The sequence below is a fragment of the Podarcis pityusensis genome, assembly GCF_964106645.2.
Source record: "Podarcis pityusensis genome assembly, chromosome: 5".
In the NCBI taxonomy this organism is placed as follows: domain Eukaryota; kingdom Metazoa; phylum Chordata; class Lepidosauria; order Squamata; family Lacertidae; genus Podarcis; species Podarcis pityusensis.
Window position 1 is genome coordinate 27,943,685 of NC_138032.1, and position 15,755 is coordinate 27,959,439.

Here is a 15,755-nt window from a genome sequence, read left to right on the forward strand (position 1 = left end):
AGGAGTGTAGTGCTGCCTGCTGCTGAAAAGTTTATGCTGCACTCCTTTCCTGCTCTTGTTGCTGCTGCACTGCAGACAAATCAAACTACAGTAGGACTTGTCATATCCCTCCAAACCCAGGTTCATGGTTTGTTTCCCCCAAGAGCAAGCCTTGGTTACCCATGGCTTGTTTGGAGAGAAACAAACCATGAGCTTTGGTTCAAGCATCCTCTCAAGTCAGACTCTGATTTGTTCCCCGGCAGTATGGCAGCAGTAGGAACAGGGCAGGCTTATAAACTAATAAGACAAATAATAAAATAAGATTAACTTTTCACGGCACCAGCTTCTCTCCAAGCAGTGGAGCCCATGAAGGGTAATCCAGATAGGGTGCCATGGCTCTTAGTATCTGCTACAGAATTCTGTAGGACAAATGGATGTGTTCAAATGGGTTAAATGGCCTGCCCACATACCTATGGGGTTGGCTGCCATTCATGGAAGGTAGGAAGGCACTGTTGGGAACAGAAGCTTTGCAACTTCCCTTCCTATGATGTTTCTGCAATATACAGGCTGTCCTTCAACACATCCTTCCTGTTATAATGGCAGGAGGTTTGTTAGTCATGTGTTTAAGAAAATTAATTAGCAACACTCTTCTTAAAAAACAGTACTTACAGAGACCATGGAGACAGCACTGGCTGCTGTTGTCAGTAAGTTTAATGTGGCAAAGGCAGTGTTTTTTTCTGGGGGGATGCGGGGGTACACATACCCCCAAATGTTTTGTGAATCTAAGTTTGGTCTCATTGAGGGGCAGTATTTCAATATGAGTAGGAATATGAGAGTACCCCTAAACAGTTTTTTCTAGAGAAAAAAGAGCACTGAATAAAGTAAACGGGTTGTGATCTCAAATACAGTTGATAAGAGGCAATAGAAGCTTCTTACTCCAGCTCTAGGAGTCAGAAGGGGCAGGTTGCTGCTTTAGTCACTTGACCATGTTTCTTCCCTCTAGGGCTGTGGCAGACTAAACATCTTCCCATTGTGTCTCTTCTCATAACCCAACTCAGCCAGGAGCAGTGATTGGGAAGTGAAGGGCAGTTCACTACGTAACAAGTGGAAAAATTACCACTGTTGGTTCATTCTTTTGAAACTTTTTTTCTGAGCATGTTTTGTTTCATAAAACATCAGTTTTATAAATGAAAAATTTCCTTTGGATTATGTCTTTTCGCTTTACAGTAGTTCCCATGCTACTCCAATTTAGTAACAGGAAGGGGATGAATGTATATGAACACATGTAAGAACACAACACTTACTAGATGATCATGGACTGTTCAGTGTCTGTCTATTGAAGCAGCTATTGATTAATGTCTGATGTTTCCATTTAATAAGGGAAAGTTTAACCAAATGTAGTTATGGACTGGGGTATAAATAATGAGATAGGTATGTTGTGCACATGTCAGTCTCTCTAAGTAGTGAGAGATTTCAAGAGTGCCAGTATACAACTCAGGCTTAGATGAAGGACATTCTGTCTGGTTTTTGTGTGATAGATGTTTTTATTTACACATAAATAATATTGCTACCCTATTGGATCTCTCATTGTCCCCCTGCCCTGCAAGCCAGAACTTTGGATTCAGCACACAGAGCAAGTCAAGCCTGAGTCTCTTTCCAGCCCAATTTTCTTATACTTGCCCCATTGCATTCCCTCCAGACAGACAGGAGAGAAGGCCCCCCCTTTATTCTGTTTCTGAAAGCATCAGTTAGTAGTTTCTGTGGCAACCAGTCAGCTGAATTCTTAAGTCATGCAGAGAAATACTTAACACATAGCTAGAACTATTAACTTAACAAAGAAGCTTGTTCGATCACTTTAGCAGTTTGTCTTTCTGTCCCAACCTTTGGCTTTGAGGAGACCAGAAGATGCCAACTAGGCTACCCGCCCCAAAAACCCCCCACAACCCTCTAAAACAGGAAAAGAAAAGTGAGAAGCAGATAAATGCTGATCACAAAAAAATCCTATATATATACTACCATGAACATCCTAATTCCAAAAAGAATATTGGAGTTAATATTGTACGCTAAAAATGTTAATGTGAATTATCAGAGTTGATTATATATTGGAGCCACAAGTGATGGTGTGTCCAGACTGAATTGAGATATAGAAGCAAGTATTTCTATATATTTGAATATTGCTTTCAGTAAGCATGACCATGCTTTATCTCCAAATACTGAATAATCTCATGGTTTATGTGATCTGTAGTGAACAAAGGCAGCCCTTTTTCTTATCCTTCAGTGGTGAGCTGAGTGGTGGCTTATAGAATAGGGAGAAAGGGTTAGCCCTGGTATAAAGTGCACATAGATTGAATCATAGAACTGTAGAGTTGGAAGGGACCACAGAGATTATCTGGTCCAACCCTCTGCAGTGCAGGAATCTTTTGCCCAACATTCGGCTTGAACCCACGCCCCTGAGATTAAGTGTCTCATGCCTTACCGACTGAGCTATTGGCGTCTGAATAGAATCCATGACAATCCCCAGCACTGGCATGATGTCATGAACGCTGCTGTCGGCAGTTAAGGGCAAAAGTTTGATCTGACTCATTAACTTTTTTTTTGGTTTGTTCGCTTTTTAAAAACAACTGGCCAGCTGATTAAATCTTGGCTGCCTCAAAAATGCATAAATGTTAACATTTTGCATAGTGTAATATATGTAGTCAAAAATTAAAAAGTGGGGTAGTTACATATGTCTCAGAAGAAGTGACATATTGGATATAGTAACAGAATAACACAATTATATCTAGAAAGAAATATTTTGTTGTTTTGAGCACATACGTTATTTTACTAATAGAAGAAGCATTTTCTTCCTTAATTTTCTAGAGATTAAATCCCTAGAGATTCTACTCTGTTCAATTAACTGAAAGAAAGCTGCAGTAATTTTCATCTAACTAAAACACAGAACCGAACTGTTTTGGCGGGAGGCGGTGCAGAGGAGAGTGGTGGAAAGCCCCATTGTGTTAGCAGGACTTGTTGAGCTGGCCCTGCCAGAGCAACTGTTCAGTTGAATCTGGCCCAAAATCTTTGTTCCTCTGGAGCTACCTGATGTGAAAATGAAACTGTAAGATAAAAATGGATTTTAGCAACATTATTCTTTTCCCCCCAACTCTTTGTACAATCTTCCCTTGATTCATATTTCTTAACTAAAATAAATTAATCAGTGTCCTGTCTAATAATTTGGGTCCTGGTTCTGTCTTGTGCTTTCATGCACAATTGACTCAGAAGGGAGTCAAACTGAGCTCAATGGAACTGACACCTAAAGTATGTAATTGAATTGCTGTTTTAATATGGGTAGATGATTTACCTTCAGCATGGTAAAGTTAAAGGGACCCCTGACCATTAGGTCCAGTCGTGGCCGACTCTGGGGTTGCAGCGCTCATCTCGCTTTATTGGCCAAGGGAGCCGGCGAACAGCTTCCAGGTCATGTGGCCAGCATGACTAAGCCGCTTCTGGCGAACCAGAGCAGTGCATGGACACGCCGTTTACCTTCCTGCCGGAGCGGTACCTATCTACTTGCACTTTGATGTGCTTTCGAACTGCTAGGGTGGCAGGAGCAGGGACCGAGCAATGGGAGCTCACCCCGTCGTGGGGATTACCAACCTTCTGATCGGCAAGTCCTACGCTCTATGGTTTAACCCGCAGCGCCATGCACGTCCCTTCAGCATGGTACGTAGTACCTTTTAGATAATGGGTACTAATATTGCTCCTAGGAAGGGACACTCTGAGGTGGCCTTTCTACTAAAATAGAGAGAGGCCTACATTTAACTGCCCATAGTTCTAACTTACATTACCTCCAAAGTATATAGACATTTCTAAGGGAATTTTAATTTGTACTGTACTTCAGATCTCAGCAGTTGATCGTTGGTTTACTACTCTGTCCAGTTTTCCCCCTCCCTTTTCTTCTCTTGCCTCATGTTTGGTAACTCTGGCCTCTGTTGTAATTTCTGTAACTGAGATCAGAATTAAAACAAAAACTACATCTTGCTTAGCATAGTAACAAAGCATAGGATTGATCAACTGTAGCATCCCTGATGCAAATCTCTTCTGCTGCAAACTGACTTTTTCTGCAAATTCAGTGAGTGCCTTAGGCAAGTCATAATTATTTCAGCCCGCCTATCTGACCTGTTGTCCTGGTTCATATGTAATGCTAAGCCCAAAGTATGAACAAGCAATCATGTTTGCTTTGCTTTGTAACTCTAAGCCAAACATGGCTTAGCTCCCAGCAGCACAATAGCATCTGCACTGTGTGGGGGAGCAAAGTGGCTGCCGTTTTCTAAATGTGCCCCCAATATGCTTGCTCATTCATGGTTAGCCATAGTTAGGATTAGTGTCTTCTGTGAGCAGAACTTTGTAGTTGTAAATATTATTAAAAATAGCTGAAATAGAATATAGGAAACAGTTTGAACACTTTAAATGAGATAAATTAAGAATTAAGTAGGCAAATGGTGACACAGAGTGTGGAATTACAGGGCAGCAATGTAGCCTTGCAAATAAGCCCATAAAGTCTAATAGCCCACTTTTTTTCTAACTCTATTTTTTAACATGCATTGTTTTTTTAAGCCATTTAAAAATGAAATTATTCTCAAACCCTTAAACTTTTTAAATTGCCCTCTAAGGTTGATGTGGTACATAGATTGTTTAGAAGCAATAGAATAAGAAATAGAATAGGATTACTGTTCTGTGTTTATAAAGGTTCCTGAATAGATGGAAGATAAGGGGGGGGGGGGAGTTACTAGTATTTCAATCTTGTAGTAACTTCAAATAAATAGGTGCCTTTCCTTCCTCCTAAAGACCAGAAAATGTTTCTAGTCAAACTTGAGTTGTGTAGCCTGTCCTTAGGTACACTTACCTAGAAATATATATATTAAAGGGTGTAACATCATGTGATCTTGACGGGTTGGTCATGTGGGAATCCGCCTTAATCTTGACAAGCAGTTCTTGTCCAAAAATAGACCTTGTCATTTCTGCCTTCTGCCTCAAAAAACCTTAGTTGAGATATCGGACATGTGCATATGTTCATAAGTATTGCATGTACTGTTGTGCTTTAATTGCAATATCATACTTATGCATGAACGAAAGAAGGGGATGATAATGTTTTCTGCTTTGCAGAAGTGACTTAGATCCACCTCCTGCAGAAACTACTAGAAATTGATGGTGAGAAATGAAGTTTGTGAATTCCCAGGTTATGGACTAATTGTTAGTTTTGATGGGACATAAATCATTAAGAAAGTGTTGGTAGCCAGAGCTATGAAAAAAGAAAATTACTGGCTAGAAAGATAGTCACAATTTCACCCTTGCAGTAGAGGATAAAAGTACAGTACCCGAAATTATTCAAATTCCTCCTTTCCTTATGTTAAGGTATGTACTCATCTGCATTTTTTTGTTGCAGCATGCATGGAATCTAGTAACAGTTGCAGAATCTAGTAACTAGCATTTTAGATTCTTCTAAAAATCAAGTTTCTGGCTGTTATTCCATGGAGACATTAAATAAATAGTAGTGTTTGCAAAAGGCTTCTGTACTGCAAGAGACTAAAAGATGACTCTGCCCTTGGCACTGACAAAAAACATTCAAACTAGCATTGTATAACTAATGAGTTGCATATGCACAAACCATGCAAACACAATAAATTAAACAGGTAAACAATGTAGTTTAATCCACCTAAGGATATAAGAGCAGAAATCTAGCTTGAGTTTCAGATAGCAATTTTGCAGGGCTGGCAGTAACTTTTAAAACCGAAGTCGGTTTACCTAGCTAAGACAATAATAGGTGCTCACATTATAATTAAATAGCTTGTGGCCTAAACATGGTTCTCTTTTTAAGACTGGTTCAGACCTTTTTAGAAAATTAAGATTATAAAGCAAGTATAAATTAACAAAAAAAAACTCCACTCTGAGTTTAACATGTTTTGTTAAGGGCTTTCCATGTTCACAGAAACTCCAAAAATGCCAGGAAACTTTATTTAGGCAATATGTGTATGGTGTATGGTGTATTGTGATGTGCTATATTGTGTTTGGTTCAAGCTTCATCGCTAACTTGGAGCAGGATGTATGTCGGTGACGGAGAAGTGGAGCAAAACTCCAAATGCATTTGGTCACTGGAACAGAAACATGGAGTTCATGCAACTGAAAGTATTGTGGAGGGGGTTGGACTAGATGACTTCTAAGGTTCCACCCAACTCCGTAATTCTGTGTGGGTGGTATTGCTTGCCAGTTGGGTACTTGTAATTTGGAAGAGTAAGGTCAGTTGCATAGATTCCATGTGTCTGTTCAACTGAACAGACAAATCTGGATTTAGGTATAACCACATTTAATTATTAATTTTAAAAATTCATTTTTGGTTGGTTCTCTTGCCATTAGACTGAAAATTTGGGGCAATTGTGAATGGATTTGTATACATTTTAATGCCTTAAGCATTCATGCCAGGTGACTGATGGATCCTCTAGTCCTGTCCTATCCAAAAATATTAAAAGCTCTACAAAAGAAGGCTTAAGCAGAACCTATTTAGTACAATGAAGCTTCTGTGTCAAACCACCCCAAAGCCATACATGTTTTATAACATTTTGGCAAGCTTATGAACAAATGAAACAGAACCTTTTGTGTGCATGTTAAATACTTGAACTGCATTACTGCAACATAAAATGTGACCAAACGGACATGGCTATGGTGTACTCACAATAGGGTAGAAATGAGGAAACTTGAAAGAAACTGGAAGAAAGGAAGAAGAATCTTGTTCAGATGGCATCTTGCTCCTGCAAGAGAGGATAAATAAGCACAAATCATTCAGATAACTGTTGGAGTGTTTTGGACAGAACATTCTTAAGATAAGGCACTAACTTCTGTTCAAACTTGTTACACCCTATAATTTGCTGTTCTATCTCACAATACTTAAATCTGTTACTGAGGACTAATACTGGTATAACAGCTGTTTCGGTCCAGAATGCTACTATATTTGTAATAATGATGCTAAATATTGATTAGTTGTAACACCTAGCCATGAGGTCTCTTACACACACGCGCGCACACACACACACACACACACACACACACGGTTACAGCTTCCTCCCTATTCTTTAAACTTCAGAGCTGAAATAGTTTTGTCTTTGCACAGAGTCTGTATATAACTGACTGTACAGAAATGGCACAATCTGATTCATCAGCAAAACTGGCAATTACTAAACATTAGAAAAATACTAAAAGGTGAGTTTAGAGGAATATATGATTAAATCAAAGCTAACCTTGTAGTTGTGAACTGAAAGGTGAAATTACATGAAACCGCAATAAAGGCTTAAGTAAGAATTGTGGTATTCCATATTACAAGCCAATATATTGGTATTGCTTGCATAGCATGATAGGCCAAGCTATGGCTCATCAGTTAAGTTTGGCTTAACATGTTGTCTAAAATCACACTTGCAATTAAGGTCTCTTTTCACTAACCACAGTTGGATGCCAAGGCTTGTTTTTGGCTGCAGCTTGTGGTTAGTGAGGCGATACCTTAATCATGAGCCTGAGTTGGGATGATATGCTAAGTCAAGCGTTGGCTTAGCTCAGCTTGCTGCCAGAGCAAAAAGGATGAGTAAGGACCAAAGTGCTGTTAAGAAGAAGAGTTTTGACTTGATATCCCGCCTTTCACTTCCCTTAAGGAGTCTCAAAGCGGCTAACCATCTCCTTTCCCTTCCTCCCCCACAACAAACACTCTGTGAGGTGAGTGAGGCTGAGAGACTTCAGAGAAGTGTGACTCGCCCAAGGTCACCCAGCAGCTGCATGTGGAGGAGTGGGGAAGCGAACCTGGCTCACCAGATTACAAGACCACCACACCATGTTGGCTTAAGCCTTTTTCTGAGAGCCCACACATTTGCATGTTCCCAATAAGCCATAGTTCACCTTACTGTGTCGTGTGTGAAAGTTTGTGCTTTTATAAGTACAAATATTTTTGAAATCAGTAAATAAAGCATGGTTTTATATAAAACTGAGCATAAGCCCATGCACTACCATAAGATGTGTACTGGAATAAGGAAGACCTTGTCATGCACCTGAAGTTCAGCAAGGATGGTGCCTGTAATCTCAGTTGGGAGTGAATTCACAGACTTGGGCTTGCAACACTGAATTGATAATTTTGTCTTCTCTGCCAGAACTTTTGGCAATATAGTACCTTGTCTTTCAAAAACCACCTCACATTTAACACTCACCTCTCATTAGCAACTGAAACAAAGCCTGTATATGTAGAATAGAATTTGCCCCCATTCATCTTATTCATCTGCCCTCCTGTACTATTGAAACCAAGCTGTCAGGATCCTCTGCTCTGTCTCTGTGCTTCTGTGTTTATTGTAAAGCACTATGATCTTGTACTTCAGGGGTGGGAAATCTGTGGCCCTCCAAATGTTGTTGGATTATAAAAAAGGGCATTCCTGGCAATTGGCCATGTCAGCTGGGGCTGATGGAAGGTATATTCTCAACAAGATTGCTTACCTGGAAGTGATTTCCAGTGAATTCAATTGGGGCTACTTCTGAGTGTGTAAATGACTGCAACATAAGCAAAAGGTATTTTCCTACCTGTTTTCTAGATAAATGTTTCCATGCTAAGTCTAAAGAACGGATGGAGGGTGAAATACTGTGAATGGTTTAAGTATAAAATGTCATGGTCAACACACTTCTGGGACTAGCCGCTGCACTTGGAAATGGTGCAAACGTTAGATTTTTATCACCAAGGACATTGGCATCGCAGTGTGGAGCTTTACTTCTGATGTCATTAGCAAAGCAATATTTTTTCAAGCCTCACAGCCATCGTATGCATTTTTGCTCTTCATAAACCCTTAAAATGCAGTGCCACAATGTAGTTGCTGTTACATTCCCAAAGTCATTATTTATCTTTAAAGATTGGACAATTTTAAATGCTATTTATTGCTGAAATCATGCCTTTGGTAAGGTCTTCCTTCCTTGCAGATTAGCCATCTTTGAGCTTCTCCCTGGCTAAGAGTGGCATATTCATCTATGGCCTTTTAAACTCGGGGGGGGGGGCAGGCGGCTAGTGGTATTGTTTTTGTTTGCTTCTATGTTATGTATTTCTCAGTTTTTATAATGTAAACCGTCCTGTGATTTTGGGATGAAGGTGGTATAGAAATTTAATAAACCAATAAACTAGTATTTCAGTCTGAGCATTCTTTGCTCGTTTATACAAGCATTTATTGAGGAATCTTGTTGAAGGGACTGTCATAAAAATAAAGTAGTGTTGTTTGTGCGTTGGAGAGCAACACATGTAAGAACTGATATATGTGATGTTCTCATAATTCTCCCATTCCCTTAACCGTGAGGGATTACTCAACAACTCTCATTTTTCTGCATGAATTAATCAGCCTATTACTGATTAAGGCTTATATTGGAACCAACTTTAACTATTCATGGCACTAACTAGGGTTTTAGCCAGGATTTGAAACTAGTTCCAACTGTCTAGTAATGACTCTAGTTGGCATCAATGGTGGTTGAAGCTGGGGGTTTTTCTGAAAAAGAGAATACTATGTTTCTGCAACCTAGTGATGGCCAAGGGGATATTGTGTACATAAGACCTTTCTGATTTGGTTTAAATCTGTTGATTATTATTTTTGAAATCACTGATTGTGTTCTCTTTCTCTTTCTATCTGCTAATGTATCCTAGCAAGCAATGCTTTAGAAACTTTAATAAGTGATATTTGGTCATTTTTGAAATGTTCATTGGTATATAATTCTGTTTTTTCTAAAATATTGTGAGGATCAATTAACCTTTATCATAAGATGTAAACATTGCAACAGAGGCCAGATATTCTCATTGGCGCTCTTTTTTTGTCTTTCAGTGAATGGTAGTGTCTAGAAAGGGTATGTCCCTTCAGGAGAGAGGTGCCAATGTCCAACCGGCCTAGTAACAGTCCAGGGGGCTCACTGCGACGTTCACAAAGGAACACTGTCGGGGCCCAACCGCAAGACGACGCAGTAGGAGGAAGGTATGACTCATTATCTACAAGCTTCTGATCATCAGAGGTTTAACACTTGGGGGATAACCCAATAAATCATTTTCTTTATTTAGGCCAGATAACTGTACTTCCCTTGCATTTATTAGTATCTCTGAAATGTCTCCTTTTGGCCTTAACAGTTAGAATTGTGAATATAAACATAAAATGCACAACCTCCTCCTAAGCATTGAACTAGAATGCCTAGTTCACAGGGCTTAAGCAGATTTAGGTTTAAAGTCTTGTTCTATGGACTGAAGCTCACATGCAATCTTTTGGTTCAGGTTTTTAGTACAGATTTCTTTGGAAAAGAGACTAAAATGGCCTGTTGTACATTTGGCTTTATCTTGCAGCAAGAATGTAAAAAGAATTTTACATTTGAGTGTTGATTTATGCACCAGCCCCTCAGCATGGCTTTACCTTGACGCAGCAGACATAACCTATGCACATAGTTATTTGGTGTTGGCATCCATCTGTCTTCAAGGACAATGGAGTGCGCCTCCAGGGGTAAAGTCAAACCGCTGCATTAGCAGCACTGTAGTGACCTCTCCTTTCCTTCTATGTGTATAGGAGCAGGATGTTGGAAGTTTTAATTTCAGTTTAAGCTGGTCATGGCTTCCTCTCATGTCTGAAACTAGGAGTCATGGTTGCACAATAAAGATGGCCAGCTTCAAAACAAGCCAATTTCAGACCATGGGTTCTGAAGTTGATGGTTTTTTAAACTACGTAAATTGGAGTCCTTAATGTCTTGAAAGACCAAATCCCCCTCCACTGCCCAGTAACATCATTAAGATAAACAAATGGAACCTCGTTAGACTTCCATGGCCTAATCATTGTTGCTTTGTAGTAACACGGATATGGGCTTTCTCAGTGGTAGCACTGGTTTTACGGAATGTACTTCCAACCAAAATACTCGGGGCAGGGGCATCTATATTAGCTTTCCACTGGCTTTTGAAGCACTTGTTTACGCAAATATCTTGACCTGGATATTTATCTTTTAATAGTTTGTTTAACTGTTTTTTGATGCTTTGTAAACCATTTAGAAACATATTTTGACATTCAGGGATGCATAATAAATTTTAAATAAATCACTCTAAATCCAGAGATACAACAGCATCTTTTTAATAATTACTGTATGCCCTGTATTCTCCACACAAAGGTTGGTGAATCTGACTTGACAGGATGTGGTATGACTGACTAGATTTATGTTTAAACAGATGCAGCTTAATTTTCAGATATTTAATTCAAATGCTATTAACTTTAGAAATATTGAGTAACTGAACTCTCAAGTGGCCAAGATATATCAAGCAATTGGTCTGCATAATTAAGAAGGAGATGGACTCTGGTGGCTGATCATATTACTTAACCGTGCCTGGGCACATCTCCCTCAGCATTACATCAGTAGTGCATGTGGCAGCTTGTGCTTCACCTTCTCTTCACTTATTTCTAATTTCTGTATTACATGGGGACAGTGATTCTTCTCCCCCCCCCAAAGGATAATGATAAACTGTTGCCAACCACTAGCATTTCTTTATTGACAGGAGATTAAATATGCATTAAAACATCAGTCATTAAAAACTTCCCTAAACAGGGCTGCCTTCAGATGTCTTCTAAACGTCAGTTAGTTGTTTATTCCATTGACATCTGATTTATTTTGGTAAATAAAAATGCTAAATGTATATTTGGTGAATAATTGCTCAGGTTACAAATAATTTTATGGAGCTGCAGGATTTATCAACTACAGAATCATTGTGCAAATGTTTATCATTTGTGTAGAGTGAAAGTGAGAAGTTTGGAGCATTTCTTAGTTGTCCGTATGCATATTGTTAGTAAGAGGAAATGCAAATGAATATAGGAAACTACAAACTTCCAAATAGGTTCATGATTCCAAATCTCTGCTTAATGCCAATGATGGAAAGACTGAAAAGGCCAGGAAATATCAAAGAATACCAATTTGAGATATAATTTCATTTGAGAGAATTGATGTTTTGACTTTTCTTCCTAGAACATCTTTGTATAGGCTTAATGGAAAACTATATTGCAAATATACTCCATGTATACATTTGTGTTTGTATGCCAGTTTTCCTGATAGCTTTCTGTTCTTAATTATTTGCTGATAGGTCACATTTAGGGCAGGCAAAACATAAGGCACATAGCCCTTCTGAAAGTAGAAAATCAGTATCAAAGGCACCCAAAGTGCAGTCCAATACTACTTCTGAACAGTCCAAGGGACAAGTTTCTAAAAGGTAACTTTTATTTTTCTGAATTTACAAATATAACTTAAGCAGTATATATTGTAATCTTCATTGTTGTATCTATTGTAAGCAATAACAATTTTATTTATGGATGCTATATAGTTATATGTGCTATGTAAAGAAGTGCTTCCTTTTGTCTACCCTGAACCACCACCACTTCATTTGATGACCCCAGTTTCTGTTATATCTGTTATTTCTTGAACTGCAGCCTGGAAACTTTCCCCAGCTATATTGCGTTTTTGAATATCCATTACCTTTTTGGTGACAATTCTAAAATGGAAAAAGAAAAAAAAAAAGAATGCAATACTGAAGTGGTCACTTTTCATTATTAATTGTTTAGTATGTTAGAGACACACGTGTTGACAATACAAGTTTCTGTAAAGCTTTCAGCACTACTGCTTCAATCAAAGTTGCTTACTAAAATCAGAATTAAAAGTTTAATGTAGATTTTTGCATTTTAGATAGTAAAAAAAGTAGCTATTATAATTTCCTTTCCTTGGAATACCACAAATTAAATAGCTGGATGACTCTGTAGAAGATGATGATGATGATCATGATGATCATGATGATTATACTGCTTTTTTTCTCCCCCACAACAGAGGCTGTACCTCATCTGCTATTATAATTCCACAACAAGAGGCTCTGGACACAGACAATACTTTGGAGCGGCAAAAACCAGGGCAGGTGCCTAAAAAGGACAGTCCTCGAGGAGTGAAACGCAGTGCTAGCCCAGATTACAACCAGACAAATTCTCCTAGCCCTGCCAAAAAAACCAAAGCACTTCAGCACGCTGATTCTTCCTCAGATTTGGAAACAAACAAGCCACAGACTAAGTCTAAGAAAAGACACTTGCATCAAGAGCAGGAGTCAAAGTCTTCACAATTGCCATCAACAAGCAAGGCTCATACCAGAAAGGGTGGAGCTGCCAGTGGCTCCCGAAGCCAGAAACGGAAAAGGACAGAGACCTCATCCATTGTAAAGAGTCGTCCACCAGCTGAATCGACTGGCAGTGAAGAGAGACCAGCAAAACCCACCAAGCTGGCTTCAAAATCAGCGAGCTCAGCCAAAGCTGGGTGTAGCACCATCACAGATTCTTCCTCTTCAGCCTCCACATCCTCCTCTTCTTCTGTTGTTGCTTCTGCCTCTTCTGCTGTTCCTCAGGGTGCCAGAGTGAAACAGGGGAAAGACCAGAGTAAGGCCAGGCGTTCCAGATCTGCATCCAGCCCCAGCCCACGGAGAAGTAGCCGTGATAAAGAACAGAATAAAATAAGTGGCTCTTCAAAGTTTGATTGGGCTGCTCGTTTCAGCCCCAAGGTTAGCCTGCCTAAAACAAAACTGACTCTGCCAGGCTCTTCTAAGCCAGAGGCATCAAAACCCGGGCCTTCAGGATTGCAGGCTAAACTAGCAAGTAAGTTGAAAATGTTTTTACTTATGTGAGGGCTTGAAAATTGACCACCTTATGTAACATGCTTATTGTGCAGGATTTGCATTAAATAGTATAAGAGATAATTTGCAGGTGAGAATCATGGGGAGGGGAAGTCTGTACAATTGTTATAGCCAAGGAGAAGCTACTGTAATACTTCAGCTATAGATGTAGAGGTGTATATTTGAATACTTCCCCATAGGGGGACAACTCCATGTTGAAGAAGAGAGGGTTTGACCTGATCTATTCAGCATGCTAGTTTTCTGGATGCAAAGATTTAATCCAAAATATGAACTGGTCCTTAGTCTCTATTCCAAGTTGCTTGTCTTATTGTACAATAACTTAACATTGGGTATGCTTTTTAATATGGACCCTGAAATATTTTCATCCCCTGATATCACCTTATTTATATATTATTTACCAAGGTTTTATACTCCTTCTCTGCTATGCCTTAGAACTATTTGTGTTTAGTAATATTACGCAGGAGCACAGTCCATAACCTCTGATTAAGTAGCCCAGAGGTGTTTTGCAGCATCAAATCTCTTTTTTCAGCCTGTGGAAACTGGTGTGCGACCCAGACTGCTGTTGAATTGGTTTGATATTTTGGAGAGAGGGAGGTTGTTCAGATGTGTTGCTTTTTTGATGTCTGTTTCATACATTAGTGACATCATCATCCTTATTATTATTAATTACTCCACCCAGCATATATCAAAACATAATAAACATCAAACATTAAAAACTTCCCAATACAGGGCTGCCTTCAGATGTCTTCTAAAAGTTATGTAGTTCTTTATCTCCTTGACATCTGAAGGGTGCTCCACAGGGAGGGCGCCACTACTGATAAGGCCCTCTGCCTGGTTCCCTGTAATTTTACTTCTCACAGTGAGGGAAACAGCAGAAGACCCTCAGAGGAGGACCTCAGTGTCTGTGATGAGCAATGGGACTGGAGATGCTCCTTCAGGTATACTGGGCCTAGGCCATTTAGGGCTTTAAAGGTCAGCAGCAACACTCTGAATTGTGCTCAGAAATGCACTGGGAGCCAATAAAGATCCTTTAGGACCAGTGTTAATGGTTTTGGCAGCCACTCCCAGTCACCAGTCTAGCAGCCACATTCTGGATTAGTTGTAGTTTCGGAGTTATCGTCAAAGGTAGCCTCACGTTGAGTGCATTGCAGTAGTCCAAGCAGGAGATAACCAGAGCATGCAACCACTCTAGCAAGACGGTCCATGGGCAGGTAGGGTCTCAGCTGGCGTACCTTTAGGCTGAAGGGTGGAATACAAATTTAATAAATAAAATCTAACCAAGGCATAGCAGATCAAACACAACCTTCCAGTAAAAAAATAAGATTTAGTCTGCTGGCAGGAAAAAGTCTTCACAAACTAAGAGAAGACAATTGGGATGTTATGACCATTGAGAGAGCCCTATCTCTTGACCCCACCAGTTGTGCTTCCACCATAGTTGAAAAACAGAAGAGCCCCACACTTAACTTCATGAGCTGGCTGGCTAGTACAGGACCAAGTTCTGGTTACTGTAAATCAGTACAGTCAGAAGATCAAATGCTTAACAGTAGAGAATAGGGTTTTGTTTTTGTTTTACATTGTCTATATACTGTATTTTTCGCTCTATAGGGCGCACCGGACCATAGGGGGCACCCAGTTTTTTGGGGGGGAAATAAAGAAAAAAATATATTCCCCCCCCCCCCAGCCCCAAAGAGCAAAGAAGCCAAGACAGCCAGCGGGATCTATCCCGCTGGCTGTCTTGGCTTCCTCTTTAGCCACACACCACCTTTCCAGCCGGGAGAGGCTGTGCGTGGCTTCGTTTTTAGCCGCGTGGCTAGGGCGGGTGAAGCCCGAGCTTCCCCCAACCCCAGCCCCCAGAACAGGCCCGGGAGCGGCGGCAAGCGCTGTGGATAGCTGCCCGAAGCCCGGGGAGTGCAGCGCTGCGCTGCCTGGGCTTCGGGCTGCAGGCTGCTATCCGCAAGCCTTCGGAGCCCGGCGGGCACTCCCACCAGGCTCCGAAGGCTTGCGGATAGCTTCCTGAAGCCTGGAGAGCGAGAGGGGTCGGTGCGACCCCTCTCGCTCTCCA

General features: G+C 40.2%; 1 protein-coding gene across 5 annotated transcripts in view; it reads left to right on the forward strand.

Annotated features, from left to right (window-relative positions):
* TRIP12 (thyroid hormone receptor interactor 12) overlaps nucleotides 1–15,755 on the forward strand; it is a 69,907-nt gene that overhangs the window by 12,014 nt on the left and 42,138 nt on the right. For all 5 annotated transcript variants that reach the window (XR_013986733.1, XM_081006845.1, XM_081006846.1 and 2 more), the window contains exons 2-4: nucleotides 9,840–9,986; nucleotides 12,113–12,238; nucleotides 12,847–13,655. Coding sequence is in view for 4 of the 5 variants with exons in the window: in XM_081006845.1 (XP_080862971.1) it covers nucleotides 9,889–9,986; nucleotides 12,113–12,238; nucleotides 12,847–13,655 (1,033 nt within the window). In the remaining variant the exon portion in view is untranslated. The remainder of the gene's footprint in view (nucleotides 1–9,839; nucleotides 9,987–12,112; nucleotides 12,239–12,846; nucleotides 13,656–15,755) is intronic.